General features: G+C 44.8%; 1 protein-coding gene across 1 annotated transcript; it reads right to left on the bottom strand.

The window, feature by feature from the left end:
* Positions 1 to 9,785: 9,785 nt before the first annotated feature.
* Positions 9,786 to 18,299, bottom strand: LOC118691373 (uncharacterized). The gene is made up of 11 exons (XM_036390540.2): positions 18,063 to 18,299; positions 17,063 to 17,197; positions 16,158 to 16,282; positions 15,789 to 15,857; positions 15,498 to 15,611; positions 14,683 to 14,798; positions 14,329 to 14,384; positions 12,921 to 12,973; positions 12,065 to 12,192; positions 11,352 to 11,508; positions 9,786 to 10,280 (listed from the first exon to the last, which is right to left on the bottom strand). Exons 1-11 carry the CDS (start codon positions 18,261 to 18,263, stop codon positions 10,193 to 10,195), a joined length of 1,242 nt encoding a protein of 413 aa, XP_036246433.1. The 5' UTR covers positions 18,264 to 18,299; the 3' UTR covers positions 9,786 to 10,192.
* Between the last annotated feature and the right edge of the window lie 3,830 nt (positions 18,300 to 22,129).

Genomic DNA, 22,129 nt, shown 5'->3' with positions numbered 1-22,129 from the left:
CCAATAACTCACCCAGGTGAGGAAAGGATGGAGCTGGAAAATGAGGCGGGTCGTGGAAAAAATCGAATAATCTCTGTGGAAAAAGCAATTTATCCCCCCTACAGACAGGGGATTTGGGGATAAATCTCATCTCGTAGGAGTCACCTCCCAGGGCCTGGGCACAACCAGGTTTACACATATCTCAGGGGAAAAAAAATGGAGTTTTTTAATCAATAAATAAAAATTCAAGTGGCTGATTTATTTCTTGTTTAAGAGTGGTGGGTGTCAACCATTGAACTCCCCCTGCCAGTCCCAGAAATGCTCAGCAAATCCCAGATTTCCCTCTGGTTGATGGAAGTTTTCTGCTTTGTGACAAAAAATGGGCATTAAAATTGAGGGGGGAAAGACTCAATAAATTGATGAATCTTAATAAGTTTTTCAGATGAAGAAAAAAACCCCAAATAATTCCAAATAATTTACAGTCAACAATAAATACATAGGAATGAAATGTAGTGCTGCTGGTTTAATTCTTCCTTTTCTAGCACTTTTATTGTCTGATAAGTCAAAATAGTAAAAAACCCAAACCCAATGTGAACTGAAATTATTTTTCACTGCCAAACACCACTCCAGAATGCAAAATTCCTAACAAAATATTAAATTGAGGACAAGGCAAAGGGGGCAAGTGGGTAAATATTTAAGATATTACTTGCTTGATCATCACTTGTAGGAGTAGAACCCACCTTTGTGCCACCATGGAATATATTAATAACCTGGAATGTAGTTGTATTACATTCTTTTATTATTCTATTATTAGTACATTATATTACATGATATTATAGAATGTAATTGTGTTATATTGCATTATATTGCATTTATAGAATATAATACAAAATAAGTGTATATTGTATTTATATGTTGCATATATCTATATATTGTATTATATATATTTATATATATATATATATTATATTTATATATTTTATATATATAAATTTATATATTGTATTATATAATTTATAAATTGTATTATATATTTATATATTTATATATTTATGTATTTATATATTTATATATTTATATATTTATATATTTATAAATTATATATTGTATTTATATATTTACATATAAATATATATTTATATTTTAACGATTTTTAATTGTATTATATTGTATAGTATTGTATTATGAAATGTAATAATGATATATTAGTGATAAGATATAACAACAATAATTAATTAAAAATAATAATAACATACAAATAATAATAGTATTCATAATAATAGTAAAAAATTGTAAGAAATTATTGGCAAACAAATACACTTTATCACTAAAACAAACATGTCACATGAAGGAAGGAAATGTTTGTCCACGAGAGGTCTCTAGAGCCCTGATAATCACAGGATATTTCCATGGGTTCTGGTGCTCCTGCTTTGAAATGAGACAAATATTTGGAATTTCGCGTCCCCTCACCATCTCGTTGGGCTGTCCCCTTCGTATCTGGTACATTTTGGGCTTCCTCAGCCAGAGGAGGAGGAGGAGGAGGAGGAGGATGATGGACGTGGGCAAACGTCTCCAGGACACAAAACATCCAGGTCAGCCCGTGGCTGTGGGAGCAGATCAGGCAAAGAGCAGCCGGAATGATTCTGGGATTTTGGGATTCCTCTGCTGCTCATCCCAGAGGGAAAAGGAATTCTTCACTGGGTGAACACCCCGTGCCACTTCCTCCTGTCCCAGCACTTGTCACCTGGGGGAGAGGCCAGCCCACACCTGGCTGCACCCTCCTGCAACACAGTAAATACAGAAATGACACTTTCACTCAGAACACTCAGAAATCAAATGAAATGCCATTCTGGTTGCATAATTAACAATATTTCTGTTTAAGCCAGAAGCACAAGAATTGCTAGATGTTTACAGCACAAACACTTTTATAAGTAAATGCCATTTCAAGAAGACTTTATGAAACAAAGACAGTCTGGAAGCATTTATAGCTGATAGTGGACACACTTGGAGAAATCTTTGGAGAACCCATTCTCACAATTTCACAAATTTATATTTTTTTGTCTAAACAATAAGCTGCAAACTGCTGGCCAGTCCCAATATTCTTGTGGGATATTGGTTTTTCAGTCTCAGTACTGCCCTTTTGAGTCCAGGTAAGATTCAATCCAGTCTCTGCATAGCATTGCCTCAAAATACAGCTCCTTGCTGATCTGGAGCCTTTTCAGCTCCTGCTGATTCCTCTCACTGCCCTGTCACCAAACACTAAGCAGAAGACAAATTAAACAGCTCACCAAAAGGAAAAAATAAGAGTTTATTTATGGGAGTCTCTATTTCCCTGTGTTAGTGACTGGGAATTGCAGAGGGAATGAATGGAGAAGCTGAAGGGGAGACAAAAGTTGGAATATGCTGGATTAATGCTGGGTTTACCACTTTTGAAAATTCCAGTCATCACTTTTGGCTTGACCAGCCAGTCTCATCAAAGGATGTCACGAGGAGAGCAGAATTCTGCTTTCCAGAGGAATAAAATCAGTCTTTGCCTCTTCTGACACACATTCCAGCAATCCCCTGCCACAAGCAGGGCATTAATCTCCATACCTAATACCTTGGCAGATTCTTCCTTGGAATTTTTCCTGCTTGCCTCCCAACCCAAAAATGGAAACATTTCCCTGAAAAGCAAACAGAGAGTGCCTGAGAGCAGCAGCCCTGGGTGAGGGGGCTCCCAGAGCCCACCCCAGCACAGAATTCCTTGGATCAGCCCCCATGGAGCCTCCAGCAGTCCCAGGGATCTGGGCTTTGAACAATGAATGCCTTAAGTGTGGTTTTCAACTCTTTTTTCTTTTCTGATTTGTGGACCATTAAAAATGTTCCAGAGGGGATACAGGATACCCTCGAAAATATGGAGATTTCTGTGTAGCACATGTGAACTTTCTTCCTCACTCCTCTTTCATGGAGCCCCAGGGAGCTGCTGGAAATGCTGGCCCTGGGAGATCAAACAAACTGGGGGTCTGTGAATCAGACAGGAGAAACAAATCCAAGAGGCAAGGTCCTGGAGGAAACACCCTCTGGAGTCATTGGAGATGACAAATTGGAAGTGCTTGGTCTCAGGAGGCTGAAAGGGGAGAGACAGAGAAACATCCCAGATTCCTGGAAAGGGAAAGCAGCATCCTGGAGGTGATGCCTCAGGTTTTGGCTTTTCTATTTCTCACATTCCTGTGCTGCTTCAGTGTGTGGGTCTGAGTTCACATCAGGGGATGCTGAGCTCTGGGCACAGAGCAGGGAGACAAAACAATTCCTGCTCCAGCTGGGCACCAAGGACAAATGATCCAAATCTCAGCCCAAGAGCACAAACACCGTGGGCTGAGAGAGAAAAACAAGGATGGGACTGCAGGGGCTAAAGCTGGAATGGGACAATGAACTGCAAGATGCAAATGGAGCAGAACTGATCCCAGGGAGAGACCCCGGGAGCGCTCGGGCATTTTGGGACCCTTTGGGTCCATCTTGGGTTCATTTTGGGACCATTTTGGTCCGTCTTGGGTTCATTTTGGGACCATTTTGGTTCATCCTGGGTTTGTTTTGGGACCATTTTGGTCCATCTTGGGTTCATTTTGGGACCATTTTGGTTCACCTTGGGTTCATTTTGGGACCATTTGGGTTCATCTTGGGTGCAGCCCTGGCTGGGCTCTTGTGCTGCCCAAGGTGGATCCATTGAGGAGATCCTTTTAATAAATCCCTGCTTTATTCTGTCACTCTGTTCTAGCTCAGCCTTCCCAAGCAGAGATGGGGCTGGGGTGGTGCTCTCTGCTGGGGTTGGGCTGTGTCAACACAGCTCTGGCAAATGTGGGAGGCACAGAACACATCTGGGGCCTTTTCTGCTCCATTTGCACCTCAGTCTGCACAAAATCCTCACTCCTCAATCAGTGGGAATTAATAAAGTGCTGTGAATTACAGCTTTTCTAGGAAATATTGCTAAATAATGTTAGCAAATAGCATTGAAGTCAGGTGGGGTGTGAGTGAGGATGGATTTAAATAAAATGAAGAATCTCCATCTTATGATTTGATATTTGCTCCTCAAGAGAGTTGGTGAAGTCCATGTGAAGCAGGGTGCAGAGCCACAGCTCTGTTACACTGGGAAAGCCTGAGGGAGAAGGGGATGGTGTAAATGGGTTTTCACTGTCCAGTTTTTACTGGTTGCAGAAGAGCCTCAAGCATCAGCAGAGCCTCAAACGTGCTCCAAAGCACCCCTAAAGTTACAGGAGCCTTTGAGGGGCTGAAGTCAGGATCCAGCTGAAACCAAACCTGATAATCCCTCCCCAGAGCAGAAACATTTGGTGTTGTGGTTGTAACAGGACTGGTTATCCAAGGAAAACATTGTGTGAATGCAGATCCTGTGCAAATGCAGATCCTGGGTCTTCTGTGAGCATCACTCTCTGTGTTTGAGTGGACAGCTGGACTCCAGTGGAAATGTCCCACCCATGGCTGGGGTTGGAATGAGATGATTTTTAAGGTGCCTTCCAACCCAACCCATTCCATGATTCTTTTGAACGCTTTGCCAAGAGGTCCCTTTCTCTCTGAGACAAATGGAAAAAGATGGAAATAATGTTTAAGGAACAATTTCTGCACAGTTCATTAAGGTGAGGGATAACTGATCTAACCCTCACTCATTTCAGTGCTTTTCCATCATCTCCAGAATACTCAGTTATCCAGGAACAAGGTACTGCACTAAATATCCATTCAATGCCAACTGAGCAGATCCAGTTGTGACCATGAAACCAAAGCCAAGCAGTGACTGGCAGGGAAAACCTTGGCATTATCATCATGGCACATTTCTAATGTGCATAAAAACTGAGGATTCCTCATAGCCCAACACATCCAACATCATTTTTTGCAGTCACAGTTTTAACCATTTTACTGGGGGTGTTGCACAGCATTTACAAGGAGCATCTGCAGTGGGTACTGCCAGGTTTCATTTACAGGTTTGACCATATTTGGGGGTTTTTTTTTGCAGACTTTCCCCCCTCTTTTCACCTTGTCTGCTCTGTGTCCCATCCCAAGAAGCTTAAAGGCTGCTGTAGGTCTGGGCAGAGCCCAGGAGGAGCTGTGAGGAGCAGAGAGCAAACTCTGGGGTTAACAGCTAAAGAATGCTGCCATAGAATTGGCCAGACTGCCTCTTCCCCAGAGCTTTCCCGTGGGTAAAAGGCAGATCATAGCTCTTCCTTCCCATGAAAGGCACTTTGATCTCCCTTGATGAAATGCTTGATGTATTTGGGGAGTTTAGTGTAATTGGCTGTGATGGCTCAGGGCTCTTCCCCATCCCCTGAGCTCCTCTGTGCTGGGGTTTGTTCTGAGAGCCTCACACAGCACACGGCTCCTCTGAGTGCACCACAGAGCATATTTATGGCTTTGGGAAAATCTCTGAAGAGATCAGTTCAAATCCTCCTCCTGCACTATGAAAAGCATTTTGTGGGGCTGCTCTGCCCTGCTGGGAGTCCAGCCCCTGTCGTCAGAAGCTGCCTGACACGTCCAATTATGAATTGCTCAGCAGTGTCTGCTGGGATTTATTCTCAGATATTTGGGCTGAGCATTTTGTCAGCCCTGCTGTCACCACTGAGGGTTGCCAGCCCAGCAAAGCAGTGGTGTGGCAGCAGTGTGACAGCAGAGCAGCACATTTCTCATGCACAAGGAGATGCACAGCTCTCACATCAGCATTTAGAAAAGAAACTCTTCTTTCCTCACCTCTCCGTGAATTATGACATTTCTTCACAATTATTATTTTGGTGTAGAAAGCCAGGTAAACAAGGCTATATCTGCAAAGTCGCTTATTTTGTTAATGCAATAGGGGAAGGAAAACCTTCCTGGCATTATGGTTTTATCAGCTTATAAACATGTGGGAGAAGCCTACGTGCCTTAGAACAACAGCAGGAACAAGAGTGGGAAAGGAAACACTGGGATCTGGATGCTTCAGTAAAGACAACCCATTGTGTGACCTCACAGCTTTTCCCACTCCTCACCTCTGCAAAACACTATTAAATATCCTTAAACCTGATTTTTATAATCAATTTTTTCATTCTTTATCAACCACTTACCTAGCCCTCTCTCAAAGGACATGTAGGAGTGACAAAAGCAACAAAGAGTGGAATTTCCTGTGCTAAATCCAAAGGGAGGTTTGAAGGTTAAAAAAGGTTGATCAAAAGGTATCAAGTGTGCATAATTTGTGGCAGAAGGAAAAAAATGAGAGCCATCATCTGGATTTCCTTCTGAAAATCCATTTCTGACACCTACAGCAGCCAGAAGAGCCTTGCGAGTCCCTGGTGTCCCAAGGGCTGTGACAAGGACTTCAGCCGTGAGCCCTCTCCAGGTTCATTGAGCCCAGGGCCATTTCTGGCCTTCTTTGAGCCAAAGCACTTGGGGTCAGCACTTCAGACACGCTGCCCCGTGCTCAGCTACCAAGAAATGCTAGAGGACGTCCTGACTGAGAATGTCACTCCTGCTTTCCCTTCTTGATCTTTCCTGGAGACCAGGACAAAAACGTGACATGCTGGGACGCGTCAGATCTGCATCTCCACCCCCACCCCGTGGATGAAGGGAAAAAAAACCAAAAAAGGTCATTCACCACTCAGCACATTTGGAAAGTCTCTCTGCACAGAGCAGACACCTCCAGATGTCTCCATCAGTGACGTTATTTATAAGAGCAGCTCGTTAGGCTAATTGCTCCTGGAGGGATTTAACTCCGCTGAGGGAGCCTGAACAGGGCTCAACTGTTCCAGAGAATTTGCTGCCACTCCTCCCTTTGATTTACACCTCTCGTAAAATTTTATGGCCAGATTAGAATGAACTTCACTTGCACTGTGGTTTAATAAAAGATTTTTATGCTGAAGAAAAGCAAGAATCAATGCAGTAACTAATTACAGCTTTAACGAGGAGAGGAAAATACCTCAAAAGGGGGGACCCAAAAAGCCCCCCAGGACAGATCCCTTTGGAGACTTTGCTTAGACACCTGAACTCGGGGGCTGTTGGGAGAGCAACAATAAAAAAAGTCACATTTTAGGGAAGAGCAATTTTGGATGGAGAGAGCAATGTGGGTTTTTATGGCAGATGTGAGGGAGTTGGGGTTCCAGTAAATGGGAGAAGGGAGTGAGCAGTTATCAGTCACTCTGGCTGGAATCTCTTTGAGTTATTTGGCTGCTGAGCACGTTCTTGTGGAGGGAAAAGTCCACTTTGGAAATAAACAGTTGCTTTGCAGAGATAATTTGGCCATACAGTGCATTTCTGTTGATAAATTACAGAGCTCCCTGGGCTACACTTTGCTTCACCAACTGTAAAGCTACAACATAAATTCAAGCAGAAAAAAGGACTTTTTTTTCTTCCTTTCTTTCTGCCAGTGAAATACAATGTCACTGAAAATGGCCTTTATAGCTATGAACACATGAAAAATTGCAAGAAGGAAAGAGAATAAATAAGCACGGTAAAATATTTACCATTCTAGACATCAGTAGCCAGGGCCAGATTGATGGGAAATGCTCAGTTTGGGGCTGACAGCCTTTAAATGACCTTTTTACAAGGCTTGAATCCTGAAATTCAGCGTGCAGGGAGCTCCAGGGGGACGTGCAAGGGTTTGGTGGGAGCATTTTGCCGTGACAGCAGCAGGAATTACAGGTGCTCCCTCCTCCAGATGCTGGGAAAGCAGCTCATCCCAACCAGGCTCCAGCTGCCCCCCTTCATGCAGATCACATGCTGCATTTCACTTCTGGCCAGGGCTCACCTCCATTTATTGCTTTTTTGGCTCAAAATTAATGTTTTTGGGCTGCAGAAGCACTTCCCAAGATGGATTTTTCCACTGAGAAAGGAGCCACAAGTGAAGGACCACTTCATATGGTCAAAGCGTAGGGCTTGGGAGATTTATTTTAAATTAAATAAGTTATTCCATCTGTCCTGGACACAGGCTTGCTCTAAAGTAATTTGAAATCCAGGGAGAAAACCCCCACAGTCAATTATTTCAAGTCCTTGGAGCTGAAATACCCGACCAGTAGTTCATCACCTGGCAAATAAACCTGCCAGCTCCAAACTTTATGAATCATTTGCTGTACCCTGCTTGAACTTTTCCCAACTGAACTCAGGAGTGCTCTAATTCTCCACCCACTGGTACCAAAAGAAACAAGAAGAGGACAAAAGGAGAGTGATGAAGGCTTCATCTCTGCCTCCTCCACTGCAGGAACATGAGCTTCCAGTAATCTGGGGAGACACCTGGCTTTTCCCCACAGCATCCCTACTTCTAAGCCCAATTTCTGGAATTTAGGAAATAGCCAGACCAATCCCTTCCTTGATGGGATATTTTTTTTAATTTTTGGCCTGGACAGGGGATTATTTTTATAGTGATTTCTCAAACTGTGATTTCAGAGTCATAATTAACATTTTTTCTCATAATCTACATGCTCTGACACCTCCAAAACCTTGCTTTATTATGTGCCTGTCTTCCACCTTCTAAATGTTAATGTTTTAGCCTTGAAGAAATAAGTGAAAGGGAAAGAGATGACAAGAACTCCACAGAAAAAAAGGAACAGATGTTCCTGAGATCATAGCAAAACAAGCCACACACTTAATAGGAACAAACTGTGATGTATAACATCATTATTTTCCTAACCTTTCTAAAATTACCTATTTGACTGATTTCTGAGGTGTAAAAAGAGGCATAAGGCCTTCCCTCCTGTCAAAGTACCATTGTCTGGAGAAATTTAGAAGCTCCCTGTTTCAGCACCTCGAGACCACGAGAGCACAGACAGATTTAAGACATCTTTGAGTTTGTGCAAGGCTCGCAAGAATGTGGCCATTAATACCACTGTAACTGGAGAAGGGTTTATAGACGTGCAGCTAAAATCCAAAGCTCTGAATCAGTGCCAATCCCAAAAGAAATGCACCTAAAAGTCAGCTTGGCTCACCCAGGGGTGCTTTGGGATGGAAGGAGGGGCACAGCACCTGTTGGGGTGCAGCTCAAGGGCAGGAGTGCAGAACAGGGATCAGGTTAGAAATTAGGGGATTAATTAGGGAATGGGAACCCCTCACAGCTGCAGGAGGGTGCTGATAAAACCAGCCTGTCACAGCACATCAGGCTTGCAGCACCCAAGCCTTGTTCAGTGACACATCCCAAACTGGGACATGCATGTCATAAATGCAGGTGGAATAATTTTATATTCATGCACCCATTCTGCAGAAAAAGCTGTTGTAGCAGTAAGTGTAGGAACTGCCTCAGGAAGGAAAAATTCTTCTTTGAATTCTATTAAAATCTCTTCCTCTGTCAGCCTAAGCAGGGATTATAAAAACACAAAGATGTGCACCCAGATTTCACTATTTTCTGAAATCGAATTGTGGCACTATTCTAATTATAAGGTATCTTTGCTTAATTTCTCCTCTCCACACTTTCCACTTAATTTTTAATTTTTTTTACATATTTTAAGTATGTTTAATTTTCAGTAATTAATGGCAAGATGCACCTAGGTAGGGAATACCTACCTCAGGCCAGTGACTATTGTGGATGCTGTGGTTAACAAGGCACCTACAAGGGAATGATGAGGAGTTCAGATCCCTTTGTAAACTGGATTACCAGACTCTGGCTTTCCTTCAGACAAGGGAAAATCGTGTTTGTGCCACTTATTTCATTGTCCATTAATGTTATTCCTAGAGGACACCTCATTTAGATGTGCTTGCTCCTGCTCCTTCCACTTCATGTTTTACACAGCCACAGACAAAACTATCAAATCAGTGCAGTTTCCTCTAACAGGTTTTTCCCACGTTTTAATGACTATAACAGCCAGAAAGCTCAGAAATACACAGTTTTTATTTCAAAAACAAATCTGAGAGAAGAGAGGAGCTGCTAAATTGGGTCAGTGATCCACACAGCCTGAGGTCCTGGTCGTCACGGTGGGGAGCAGCTGAAGTTTAGGAAAAACACCAAAGGACAGAGCATGGAATGATCCCTCCCCGTGCATTCCTCCTGCAATCAGACTTCCTTCAAATTGCCTCCAGACCACCCTGGTTAGCAACCACTGAAAGCTGCACTAATAAAAATAGATCTCATTTCTCTCCAAATCCTTTTATACCCTTGACCTCCCCAGCATCCTGTGACGAGCTCTACACTCAAACCAGTGCTGGCTTTTTTGCAGGGAATTACATTTTTGTGGAAAGCTGCTGCTTGCTGACATTGCTGGGATGAGCCTGTAGATGATCACAGGGGAGAGGCATCAGTGGCTGGGTCAGGTCCCTCTGTTCTGGAACCAAGCTGCAGGTTTGGAACCGGCTGGGCGGCCTCGTCCCTGCGGGAAGAGCAGCGACGCTGAGCTGGTGTCCCATGGAGAGGAGGAAGAACAACACCCCCACCCTTTCATTTGTCCCATGGTGTTGATTTGGGGGCAGATATGGGGTGGAGCTGACGGGAATTGTGTCAGCAGTGCCAAGGGAAGGCTCCCTGGGGCAGCTCCACAGCCGGCGGGGCTGTCCGGGCTTGCGGAACGAGCCTGGTTTGGGTTTTAGCCGAAGCTTTCCCTGCTGGATCATTTCCTCCACCAGGCAGGTTTGGACAGCCCAAAAGAAGAGGGAGCAGGGACCTAGCAGCAGCTGCAGGTTCAAGTTCAACCAGCAGGTATTTTGCACTTTTGGCCTGTTTGATGTGCTTTAAATATGTCTGGTTTTCGGAAGGAGCCGAGGTCTCCATCTGCTGAAAGTCATTTATGGCATTTCCTCTAGCAGCCAAGGCTTAGTGTTTATTTTAAAAACCAAACAAAATGTAAGCAACAAAATTTGCCTTTTTCTCTCATGAGAGCAATGGCTCCATATGGAAAAGGCTCCAGGGAAGGAGTGACAATCATGTGGCAGGAGGAACAGCACTTCACTGAGAAGGGAAGCACGTTCTTTGTGGATATAATTTTGCCCCTAACAGAGCCATTTCTGTGGGGATTTTCTGAACACTTATCTGTCCAAATAAATCCTTGAATGAGCAAGTTTCACCCTGTAAACTGTCTCAGTTTGGGGTGAGGACTCTATATTTCTATAATGGGACAGATTTTCTAAATAAAAGAGTGTCCAGAATGGAGCATCCTACAACTCATAAACCTACATGGAGACCTATATAAAACCCACATAAACCTATATAAAAAAGAAATTATATGCTGCACCCATGAAGTGCTTGTACAATTATTCCTTTTCAAATAATATAAGAGCATTTCTCTTAATAAACACATTAAGCACTAAAGGAACAACATTTTTTTACATCAGGTAAAAAAATCAATGCATTTATGCTTCAAATATCTATGGAGTTGTAACCATCCAAGTCAATAGAGGAGGATGGGAGATTTTTGATAAGCTCTTCTTGCCTGTCATTATTTTACCTGTAATAAAACTCAACCAGGCCCCAGCCTGGTGTTACCCCATTGAGTTGGAAATGTGCAATGCACTCGTGGAAAACTCCTCTCCCTGTCAGGCCATTGTACACCACAGGGCAGGCCTGCTTATCCAGAGCTGCAGAAACATCAAAGCTCTTGCCACCTTGGAGAAGAGTAAAAAGGGAACAATGTCACCAACTTTCAGTAGTATTTTATCTCAAAACAATCCCAATATCTGTTATTTTTGTGTATGGGGGTTTTTATGCTTTTCTGAAGAGTGATAGTTCTGTCTGCTTTGTAAGACAAGTAAAATGATCAACCATATTTCCAGCTGAATCCACCTCATAAGAGATGTTCTGACACCCCAAAAATGTGGAAATCACTATTTTGTGTGGGTTAGAACAAGCAGCAGTCACCACAAACATAATCTGTAACTCTCCCTCTGGAACCCGTGGCCCTGACCCTGCAGTGGGCACATTTCACCCAGGACACACCACAACTATAATTTCATTTAAGCAGGGAAGTGCCCATGGCAGTGGAGTTGGAACCAGAGGAACTTCAAGTCCCTTCCAACCCAAACCATGATTTTATGGCTCTAAGTAGATTTCTCAGGGTGCAAGATGCATTCCCCAGGAATCTCACTGAACAGTCTTAACTCCACTAAAGGATCTGCAGGCCAAGAAATGAAGGCAGAGGCAGCAGGACTGTGTTGAGCTTACCAGCAGTAAAACTGACTCCATACTCATCCTGGATAAGCCCATCCTCAGCCAGCTCAGCCAGGGAGGCGTTGGACCACTCAATGCCAGCCTTCCTCCCATCAGGAAAAAACACATAACCTACAGTGAGGCTGAAGGGGACAGGAAGGCAGCAGGTTTGAAGTTCAACCAAAACTCAAATGCACCAGAACAATGGCAGAGAGAATTGGAACTGTTCAGCCTGGGGAAGAGAAGACTCTGGGGACTTCCAAGAGGGGCTGGAGTGCCAGGATAAGGGGAAATGCTGGAGAGGGGCTTTGGAAAAGGGCCTGGATGCCAGGATATGGGGAAATGCTTCCCACTGCCAGAGGGCAGGGTTGGATGGGATATTGGGAAGAAATTCTTCCCTGTGAGGGTGGTGAAGCCCTGGCACAGGGTGCCCAGAGAAGCTGTGACTGCCTCATCTCTGGAAGTGTCCAAGACCAGGCTGGATGGGGCTTGGAACAACCTTGGGGCCATGGATATTGGTCTTTAACCCTCTGGATGCAGAGAACACCAGTGAGCAAGGCAGGGCTCCTGTGGAATGCTCCACTACAGCTGGAGCCCTCTCAAACAGCTGTGAGTGCCCAGCTTGTACCTCAAAATCATCCAGACAGACAGACAGCTCCATCAGCTGAGGGGAAAGGAAGCGAGGGAAGGTGAAATCTGTCCTTGTGACTAACTGCAAATGAAAAACTGGGAGCAGGGAGCATGAGGGTGTGGATGGAAATTGGGCTGTGCAGGTTCAAAGCAGGAATTTGCACACAGGTGTCCTGCAGAGCAGCTTTTGCCACCTCTAAGATGAGTGGTTTCAGCAGCATGAAGTTCTTTGGTCACTTACTGAGTTGTGGTGGCTGGCATGCTGATAACTGTTAAATGTGCTGCAGTGCCATCCTGCGAGAGAGAGAAAGGAAAAGCAGCCAGAGTTGTGCACATTCATTTCTGAGGGTGCTTCACTGGCTGGACCAAGAAGACACTGGATAGAACTCAGCCTATGCAAAGTGTTATGGCTTCACACTTTAAAATCCTCTCAGTACATCTCCCATGAAAATCTGGCTGCAAACAAATCCAGGAATATAAACCAAACACATTCAGGACAAATTAAGGACAAGGGGAACAAGAGAAAGTCCACAGCCAGAGGACATAGGAAGGAAACAAAGCCTGCAAAGAAGAACAAAACTGGTTTACTATGACCAGACTTTTCTAACCTCTATTCATCTATGTCTGGGAGCAGCAGATAGGGAAAATGTTAAGAAGGAACTGGAATCTCCTGGTTTTACTAATTTCTCTTCCATCCTTAGGTCTGGACTCTTCATGCTCCACTTGGGCTGCTCTGAGGCAAATTTAAGCCTCCTCTGATGCTATAAATGTACAGACACTCAGGGTAAGAGGACTCCAAGCTTCAATCTGCAATAAACTTCTTAATGAAGTCAGCTGGCTTTTAATTAGAACAGCCACAGCCACTTTGAGTCTTAAAAAACTGGACAACAGGGAGAGGTTGGTTATACACATTGTGGTGCCAAAGCTCAGTCCTAGTAAAAGATACACAGGTACACGATGAATCAGGATTTGTACAGAAATGGGATTTTCCAAGCTGGGAAAAGAACTTTTATTCTGAATTCAGTCTAAACCCCTGTAATGCTGCCTATAATGGAGAGTTTTGATTTATGCCTGGCTTGGCAAAGGAAATGCCTCTTCAGGAGCATGTGCTGGGCTTGGCTGGCAGCTGGCAGGGCCTGCCCTCAGCACGTCCCTGGGCTGTGTGCTCCCAGCAGCCACAGCTCTGCCTCTCCCCCACGCAGCACAGCAGAGAATTATGGCTCAGCACAGGCAGAAATATTTGCTGACTGCTGTCATGAAGGCTTAGGATGCTTCAAACACCTCAGGCTTCCCATTAATGGGAATCAGCTCTGCAGCAGCTCCACGGAGTGCTGGGTACTTGCAGCAGCTGAGAATCTCTCCTGTAAAGCTGCCTGCCTAATTTTTCTTGAAAGAGCCAAAAAAAAAAAAAACTGTTTCAAGTTATCAAACAAGTTTTTCTTCAATCAGTGTAGCAAAATCTCAGTTTTTACACACACAGCTCTGCTTTTGAGAGAGAGCAAAAGCTCTCAACACTGATCTGGGTTAATGGTGCCACCAGTGAGAACTCTTGATGTGCACCATGGATGTTCCCAAATCCTTATTTGCGGATACTTAAATATGCCTGAAAAGCTCAGAAAAATTTCCTGTATTGCCATGTTAATACCTACTTCAAAGTGTGCCAAAATCATCACATAACGGCGAATCTCAGCCCAGTTCCGGACACCTGCAAAAAAAAAACCCAAAATCCCCCAAGCTGGAGCTTCACCATTCCTGGGAAATGTGAACTAACAGTACCTGACTTCACAATAACCTTTCTGGATAAAGAAATATCCAGTCATTGATAACATGGTAAGCAATGTATCTCCCCAAACCAGTGATGGTATTTCCTCTGGAATGTCTTTATTTCACGCCTAGGCATGAAACTGGTTATTTTAACAGCTAATCCTTCATCTCAGTGCCCTGCCAGTGCCAGCTACACTGAGGGCATTCCCAAGGGAGGGAATTCTTTCCAGTGCTCTTACCATAGGAGTGGCTCCGAATGCCTTGGAGGGAAAGCTCAGTTTTCCCAGAATTTCCTATTTCAATCTCTCCAACAGACCGGCCCCACTGCTCGTGTCGGAAATGCTGCTCCCTTTGTCTGCAAGCAAGAAAGGATTGGGTCAGCACAGAAAAGAGCTCCAGCTCTCCTCAAGAATCTCCTCAATGCCAATCTGATGGATTTATCCCCCAAAATGATGGAAATTTCAGAGCATCTGGACCATGGCTATCCCAGGTTTTCCACATCACTTCTGCATTTCCCAGTTACTGTTACATAATGAGACACCTGAGAATGAAACAGCAGCAAATTCTCACCCTGGCAGAATAGAAAATCACCCTTTGATTGAAGAAATGCTGGGCTGCCAAACAGCTGCTGCTTAGAACTCAGCAGGTATCACCAAAACACACACATTATTGATATACATAATTTCACACCATTGATTCTCATATTTTTAGCTCTCCAGAGCTTGTACAGTATTTTAAACACCCACTTCAGCTCCTTTCTCGTAGGATTATATTCTTTTTCTTAGCTATACCTGGACCATTGACTTGGGAGCTGCCTAAATCAATGAAAACAGAAAGAATAAGAAATATTCCTGATGCTGAGGGTTACACTCAGATATCTTTGTGCAGGATCCCCCAGGTGTGGTGTGGCAATGAAACCAAGAGCCGTGCCCTTTATTAGAGCACTTCAAATTAAACCCACCTTCTAAATCAACTATAACACACATCAGACCTTAAAGAGAGCTGTAGAAATAAATTATTATTAACCCCAGGAAATATTAATCTTGTCCCTCACTTTTTGACCCTCTGGAAGAGCTTGATGGTCCATGGCTCCTGGGCTAAAGCACGAGCAAATGTGCTGGGGTTACTGTCAACATTGAAGTTAAAAACATCTGTGGAATTCTCCCATCTAGAAAAAGAGAGGAAAAAAAAGATATGATTAGCATTCAGCTCATACAAGGCCAAGTTGTGCACTTGCTACTTTGACAGAGGCAATCTTTGTATTTTATTGGAAAATTCTGATTTTTGCCATTTTAAATGAGCTGTGAGCTTACTGTACATCCCAAAGCAAAGATGAAAATCTTACTGCAAAGAGAATTTAACTGGTACAAGTTCTCCTTCTTCTTCACTCCACTGCTGTCTGTAGGATCCTTTCCTGCAAGGCAAAGCACTCTAATTCCATATCACTATAATTTTATATTATATTATAATTTTGTTTATATCCTAAACAAACAACAAAATGTTTTTTGCATGCTTGGAATTGGAATAGAAAAATCTATAATATTCTACACCACCAGATTTATTTTCATTCCTTAAAAATCAAAGCGTTTTAGTTACCAAACAGCATTTGGTTCAAGCTGGTTAAATTTAAAATAAACTAAATGTATTTCCAGATAGTGCTGAAAAAGTCTTGGTTTTATGTGTAGATAAATGAAATTAGGGAGTGCTGCAGCACCTGAGTAATCCATCAAAATTTATCTTCCAGCACATTTGGGGCTCCAAGTATTCCATAGTGAGTCCTCCTCCACTCCAGATCTCTTTGGATTCATCTCTCACCATCATGTTTGGGTGCTGTGGGTGCTAAAAAGAGGAAACGTTTCAGGAAAAACATTTGCTTAATTCAATTGTGAGGATGCCACAAAGCAGTCTTGTTATTCTAAATATTACTAAAACCCCAAAGTAACGCACATCAATCCTCTCTTTTTTTTCCCTATATTCTCCAAATAGGATTTTTCCTGCTTTTTCTGGTCATGGCTACTTAGTGAAAGAGATTTGTGAATATAAAGAGAGTTGAGTGCAAAGGGATTTATGTCAGGTCTTCTCTCCTTCTTTACTATGTAGCCAGCTCTTAATAGAAAAAGAAAATCCTCAGGCAAAAATCTGATTAATGATATCTGATTAAGCTTTCTTTTCAGCAAGAATGAAGCAGATGTGCATAAAACTCCCTAAAAGCTTTTCCCTCTCTTATAAAGAGGCAATTCCAAATGGTTTTTATAGCATGAAAATTAAAAAAGGGGGAAAAACCAAGCATAAGCATAAAATGGAGCTCATCAACCATGTGCTGCACCTGATTGGAAAGACTGGATGCTCAAATTCCTCCCGGGGGATTTAATAAGGCACTTCTTAGAAACTGTTCTGTTTTGTGCAGATTATGGGAAAGGGGAATGAGTGTCAGATCCTACAAAAAAAAGGGACATACCCAGTACTCTGACCAGTTCTACCACTGCCTTTAGACACAGCACTGGTGCCTTACTGGGGTGAAGATGCAGAGAACATAAGTTTTTAGCTCGGGATCCCATCAGAGGTTCAAGAAAGGAGTTAAGCACTGCTCCTGAACATCACCCCACATCCAGCACTCACTTCAAACTCTCCTATCCCATCCAGCCTGAGGAAGAGCCACATCTCACACAGGCCAGAGGGGCGTCGGGCGAGGCGAGTGATCACAAAGCTCCTGTTGGTCTCTGCAAAGCCGGTGAAGTACAGGGAATCGAGAGCCTGGGGAAAGGGAAATGGATTTCAGCTCCAGCTGGGGGCAGGAAAGGGAGGGGAGAATGTCGGCAATCCTTCGTTTTCCATAGGCTCTGTTCAGGGATCAAATTTTGCTTTCGCTTTTTGTGTTTCATAGCAGGCACACCGAGAACAGCCAGGCAACTTGAAAAGCAGCAGTGAAAGCTTAGCCAAGAGAAAGGAGAGCTCAAAAATAAAAGGAGGTTGGGAACTGAGGGGTGCCAGGCACCGGGATGCAGGGAACGGGAGCACCTGAGGCATTGCCAGGGGGATGCAAGGGCTGGAATACAGAGGATGCAGTGGAATGGAGGTGGTGTAGGGCCAGGGAAGTTTGAGTCCAAAGGGGAAAAGGTGTTCTGAGGGACCATGGGGATGCCAGGGATGGCAGTTCCAAAGCTGGGGGAACGTGGGGATGCCAGGAATGGGAGTTGTGAAGCTGGGGGAACGCAAGGATGCCAGGGATGGGAGTTGTGAAGCTGGGGGAACGTGGGGATGCCAGGAATGGCAGTTCCAAGACTGGGGGAATGTTGGGATGCCGGGGATAGGAGTTGCAAGACTGGGGGAACGTGGGGATGCTGGGGATGGGAGTTCCGAAGCCGGGGGAACGTGGGGATGCCAGGAATGGGAGTTCCAAAGCTGGGGGAACGTGGGGATGCCAGGAATGGGAGTTGTGAAGCTGGGGGAACGCAAGGATGCCAGGGATGGCAGTTCCAGGACTGGGGGAAGACGGGGATTCAGGAGAGTGGAGTGCCAGGGATGTGGGACCCAGGGATGCCAGGCTATGAGATCAGCGTGTCGCAGAAGCGGGTCCCAGGGCAGGGGCTCTCAGCGCCGGGGGTCCCGGGTCACTCACGTGCGGGTCGGCGCGGAGCGGGCGCGGCCGGCGCGGCTCGGCGGTGCCTGCGGCCGCTCGCTGCCGGCAGGCGCCGAGGCAGAGCAGGAGGCAGCCCAGGGCCCAGCGCTTCAGCGGAGCCCAGGAGCCGGGGGCGGCCGCTCGTCCGGCCCCGAGCAGCGCCAGCAGCGCCGCGGCCAGCAGCGCCAGCAGCGCCGGCATGGCGGGGAGCGGAGCGCGGGGTGCGGAGCCCGGTGCGGTGCGGGCCGCGGTGCGGGGCTGGCTCCGGCCGCCCCCAAACCCCGCCTCGGGCCGCTCCCCGCCGCGGCCCGGCTCGGATCGCGGTCATTTCCGCGAGGGGGAAGTTGGATTTGCTGGGTTTAGTTACTACGCACTCCAAGGGAAGTTCAGGCAGTTCTCCTGGAAGGACACGAGAGGAAAGCCTCTAGTGATGCGGGGCAGAAAAAGCGGGTGTTAGGCTCTCTTCCCCAGCTCTTTGCTGCAGATCGCTGAAGGACAGTCCGTTTAAGATTAGTGATATGAAATAAGTGTTTGACAAGGAGGGTGGTGAAACACTGACACAGGTTGTCACAGAGCTGGTGGATGCCCAGTACCCTGGGAACATTTGGATGCAACTTTGAGCAACCTGGTCTAGTTGAGGATGATCGTGGCAGAGGGGAGTTGGACTAGATGACCTGCAACAGGATCCTTCCAAATTAAACTACTCTATGATTCTCTGTTTCTGTGATTTCAGATCCTGTTTTATTGGGCTCTTGGCATCAGTGGGTCCTTCTCTTGCTCCCGCTGCCAGCTCCAGCCAACAGGCAGCAGCCCATTTCACTCAAGGACCAAAAAACCCCACCCACAGCAGGCATCTCAGCATCACTTCAGGTAGTATTGTAGGTACCACTTCTAGAAGCCATATTTTTGAAGGCTTTTGGCTGGCTGTACAAGAGATCTTTTTTATTCCTTCTACAGTTAGTATTTAGTCTCATTTCCCTGCACTGAAACAAACCCAGCCTCTCAGGAGAGGTTGAAGTGCAGCCAGTCTCACTTTGGAGAAAGCTGGGGCTCTCAGAACTGGGGCTTTCTTTGTCTCCTGGGTGTTTGGACTCCCTGTTAGCTCTCCAAACTTCTCAGCAGATCCCCCTTTACTTGCAAAAACATTTATTGTGCATTTTTCTGCCTTGTTTCAATTGTGCCTCAGTTTGGTTTTATAACCACCTCTGCCCTGGTTTGTGTTTAATGGATCAGTGCTTATGGTTCTTTCGATTTTCTTCTCTGAATGTAACTTGTTTTTAATGACCTCCTGAGCTCTGCTGCTCCTTTTTGCCCTTTTCCCAGTTTGTCCTGATACTGATGTGCACTTACACTGCCTCGGTGATCATATTTCTGTTGTTCCCTCAAAAGCTTTTAGCACCTTAGATGTTCCTTTTACCTTCTTAAAAAGGTTCCTTAGTTTTACACAGCTCCCCTTTTCTGAGACCAGGCACAGCTCGTCTGTGGTGCTTTATTGCTGTCCATGGACCACATCAAATTAAAAGAAGGGCAGAAGGCACCAGAGATTCAGACAATGAGATTCAGAAATTAATTTCTGTAAATCACCATCGCTTCAGCCAATATTGAAGGGGCACATCCTAAAGTTAAGCACCTAGAGCAGACAGAGAGCCAATAAGGTTGTTTTCCAGAGGGTCAGAGGGATAATAAGGTTATTTTCCTACTTCAGGTTGTGCTGTGGAGGGATTGAGAACAGTCTGAAAGAGATGTGTCACAATGTTATCACCCTGCACCTGCAGATGTGGCTCAGCCCCCAGAAAGGCTGCAAAGGGAGTGGATTATGAAAAACAGCTTTTCTTTTTCGCTAGAATATGAACAGATTATTGACACAAAGCAATAGTCAGTAGGGAAAGAGCCACACAAATGACAAACCTTTGGGACTTTACAAACATGCACAGAATTAAATCCTCCCCTGCCTGAGGTGGAAGGGGCTACAACAAATGACAGATTCTTCTAAACTCTTGTTTTCCCCAATGCAACCCACAAGCAGCTTTGCTGCCCTTCCCCAAATTGCTGGAGTCCTTACGCAAACCACTTGAATTTCAATATTTGCATGTCTGAGGGGAGGAGAAATGTGAATATTTCATGCCTGATGTGTGAAGCATTCCCAACCTCCCCCTGAGTCTCCCCAGGCCATGGTGAAGGCATTGTGTGAATCTGTACCAGAGATAAGCTCCTTCCTTCCTCTCAGGACAGGACATGGAAACAATTTGTTTCGTGCCACCTTCTGTTTCCACATTTCTTAGGTAATTTGTTTGAGGGCTTGAAGTTATCTCTGGCAAACAATTTATCTTGGCAATATCATTTATTTGTGGTGGAAATGGGTTCCAAACCATCAGGACTTGCAGAAGAACCAGAGTCCTGGGGATGTTTTTAGGGTGACAACATCAGCTCTCTGTGTATTGAAACAAGTCTAAGAGCTGCTCCACGTGTTCAGCAAAAATGTGGGGAGGAAAATACTCAACTGATTTGTTTTTAAGATCAGGAGGAAAGCAGGAATCTGTGACCGATGCATGGTGCTAAAACACAAAGAAAAAGCAAGCTGAATTTAAGAATTTCTGGTTAGCATAAATTTAAGCTTCTGTATAAGGTCTTAAGCATCTGCAGTATTGCTAAAAAAAGATGTCACACTACCTAACTTTGTTGTAACGCCTGGGTAATTCTGGTACCTCAGCCAGCCTGAGATAAAGAGCACAATAATGGTAGATTTCTCAAGGGCTAAACTCACTGTAATTTAATAAAAAATAATAGAATATTCTTTTGTTTTTATTTTTATTCCTGCATAAATAACATATTAGTTACATTAAGGAAAACACCAAGGGAGAAGGCAGATTTAGAAAACGATCAGCTCTTATGATTTTGCGTCTATAAATATTTACATAATTACATTTGAATAGCAGAGACACTGGCATAGACAAATTTCGTTTCGTATGTGCAACCAGCTGCTGAGAAATAGAAGAAAATATGTCAAATCAAGCTTTTCAGAAGTCCCCAATATTTCAGCACAGAAGAGGAGACAAACAGGCACATGAGCAGCTGTATTTTATTCACTTATCAGCACACAGCACCCTTGTGCGCGGGCTGCCCGTGTCCCACTAGATGGTGGTCATGCTACAAGAAAAAAAAGGATGCAGGAGCCTGCCCGAGTTGTCATTCTTTCTGTCATCCTTCAGCGTTTTTAATTTGTTTTAAAAATATCCTCAGCTCACACACTGCAAGGTTTGCTGTTTTGCTTGTACTTTTTGAGCCACTGGGTCTGCATTTTTCCTAATACACAGCGGGGAAATCCTGAATGAGTGTCATATAATATTTCTATATCAAACAATTTAACTATTGATGTTTAAGCATAGTGAACAACTGCTGAACATGCTCTTGAATTAGGTGCCAAATCACATTCCTGAGGCTCTTAGCAGTGAAATCATAGAATCACAGATGGTTTGGGTGGGAAGGGATCTCAAAGCTCATCCCATTCCACCCCCTGCCATGGGCAGGGACAGCTCCCACTGTCCCAGGCTGCTCCAAGCCCCATCCAACCTGGCCTTGGGCACTGCCAGGGATGAGGTACAAGTTAATGAGGGACTGTTAATGGAATATGACCACGAAAATGGAATATACCCACTGCCTCCGTGCTTCTTGCAGGGGCAGGGTGATGTCTCCACCTGCAGAGCAGCACAGTAGGGACCTGGAGCTGCTGCAGAGAGCCCAGAGGAGGCTCCAGGCTGATCAGAGGATGGAGCAGCTCTGCTGGAGGAAAGGCTGGGAGAGCTGGGATTGGAAAGGCTGGGAGAGCTGGGAATGTTCACCTGGAAAAGTGAAACTTCAAGGTGACCTCATGGCAGCCTCGCAGTGCCTGAAGGAAGCCCACAGGAAAGATGGAATGGCACTGTTTATAAGAGCCTGGAGTGACAGGACCAGAGAGAATGGCCTCAAACTGACAGAGTACGTTTGGATTAGATGTTAGGAGGAAATTCTCCCATGTGAGGGCGGGAACACCCTGGCAGGGACTGCCCAACGAAGCTGCGGCTGCCCCA

The sequence above is a fragment of the Molothrus ater genome, chromosome 12 (assembly GCF_012460135.2).
Source record: "Molothrus ater isolate BHLD 08-10-18 breed brown headed cowbird chromosome 12, BPBGC_Mater_1.1, whole genome shotgun sequence".
NCBI classification, from domain to species: domain Eukaryota; kingdom Metazoa; phylum Chordata; class Aves; order Passeriformes; family Icteridae; genus Molothrus; species Molothrus ater.
Note: the sequence above shows the minus strand (reverse complement) of the source record. Positions and strands in the feature narration are given on the sequence as shown.

Bases quoted from the DNA above. Each gene is read 5' to 3' on its own strand.
- LOC118691373 (XM_036390540.2), bottom strand. From the start codon at position 18,263: ATGCCGGCGCTGCTGGCGCTGCTGGCCGCGGCGCTGCTGGCGCTGCTC. The intron at 17,198-18,062 runs GTGAGTGACCCG...CCCTTTCCCCAG, and splicing joins CGCTCCGCGCCGACCCGCAC to GCTCTCGATTCCCTGTACTT. The intron at 15,612-15,788 runs GTAAGATTTTCA...CTCTTTTTCTAG, and splicing joins CCAGTTAAATTCTCTTTGCA to ATGGGAGAATTCCACAGATG.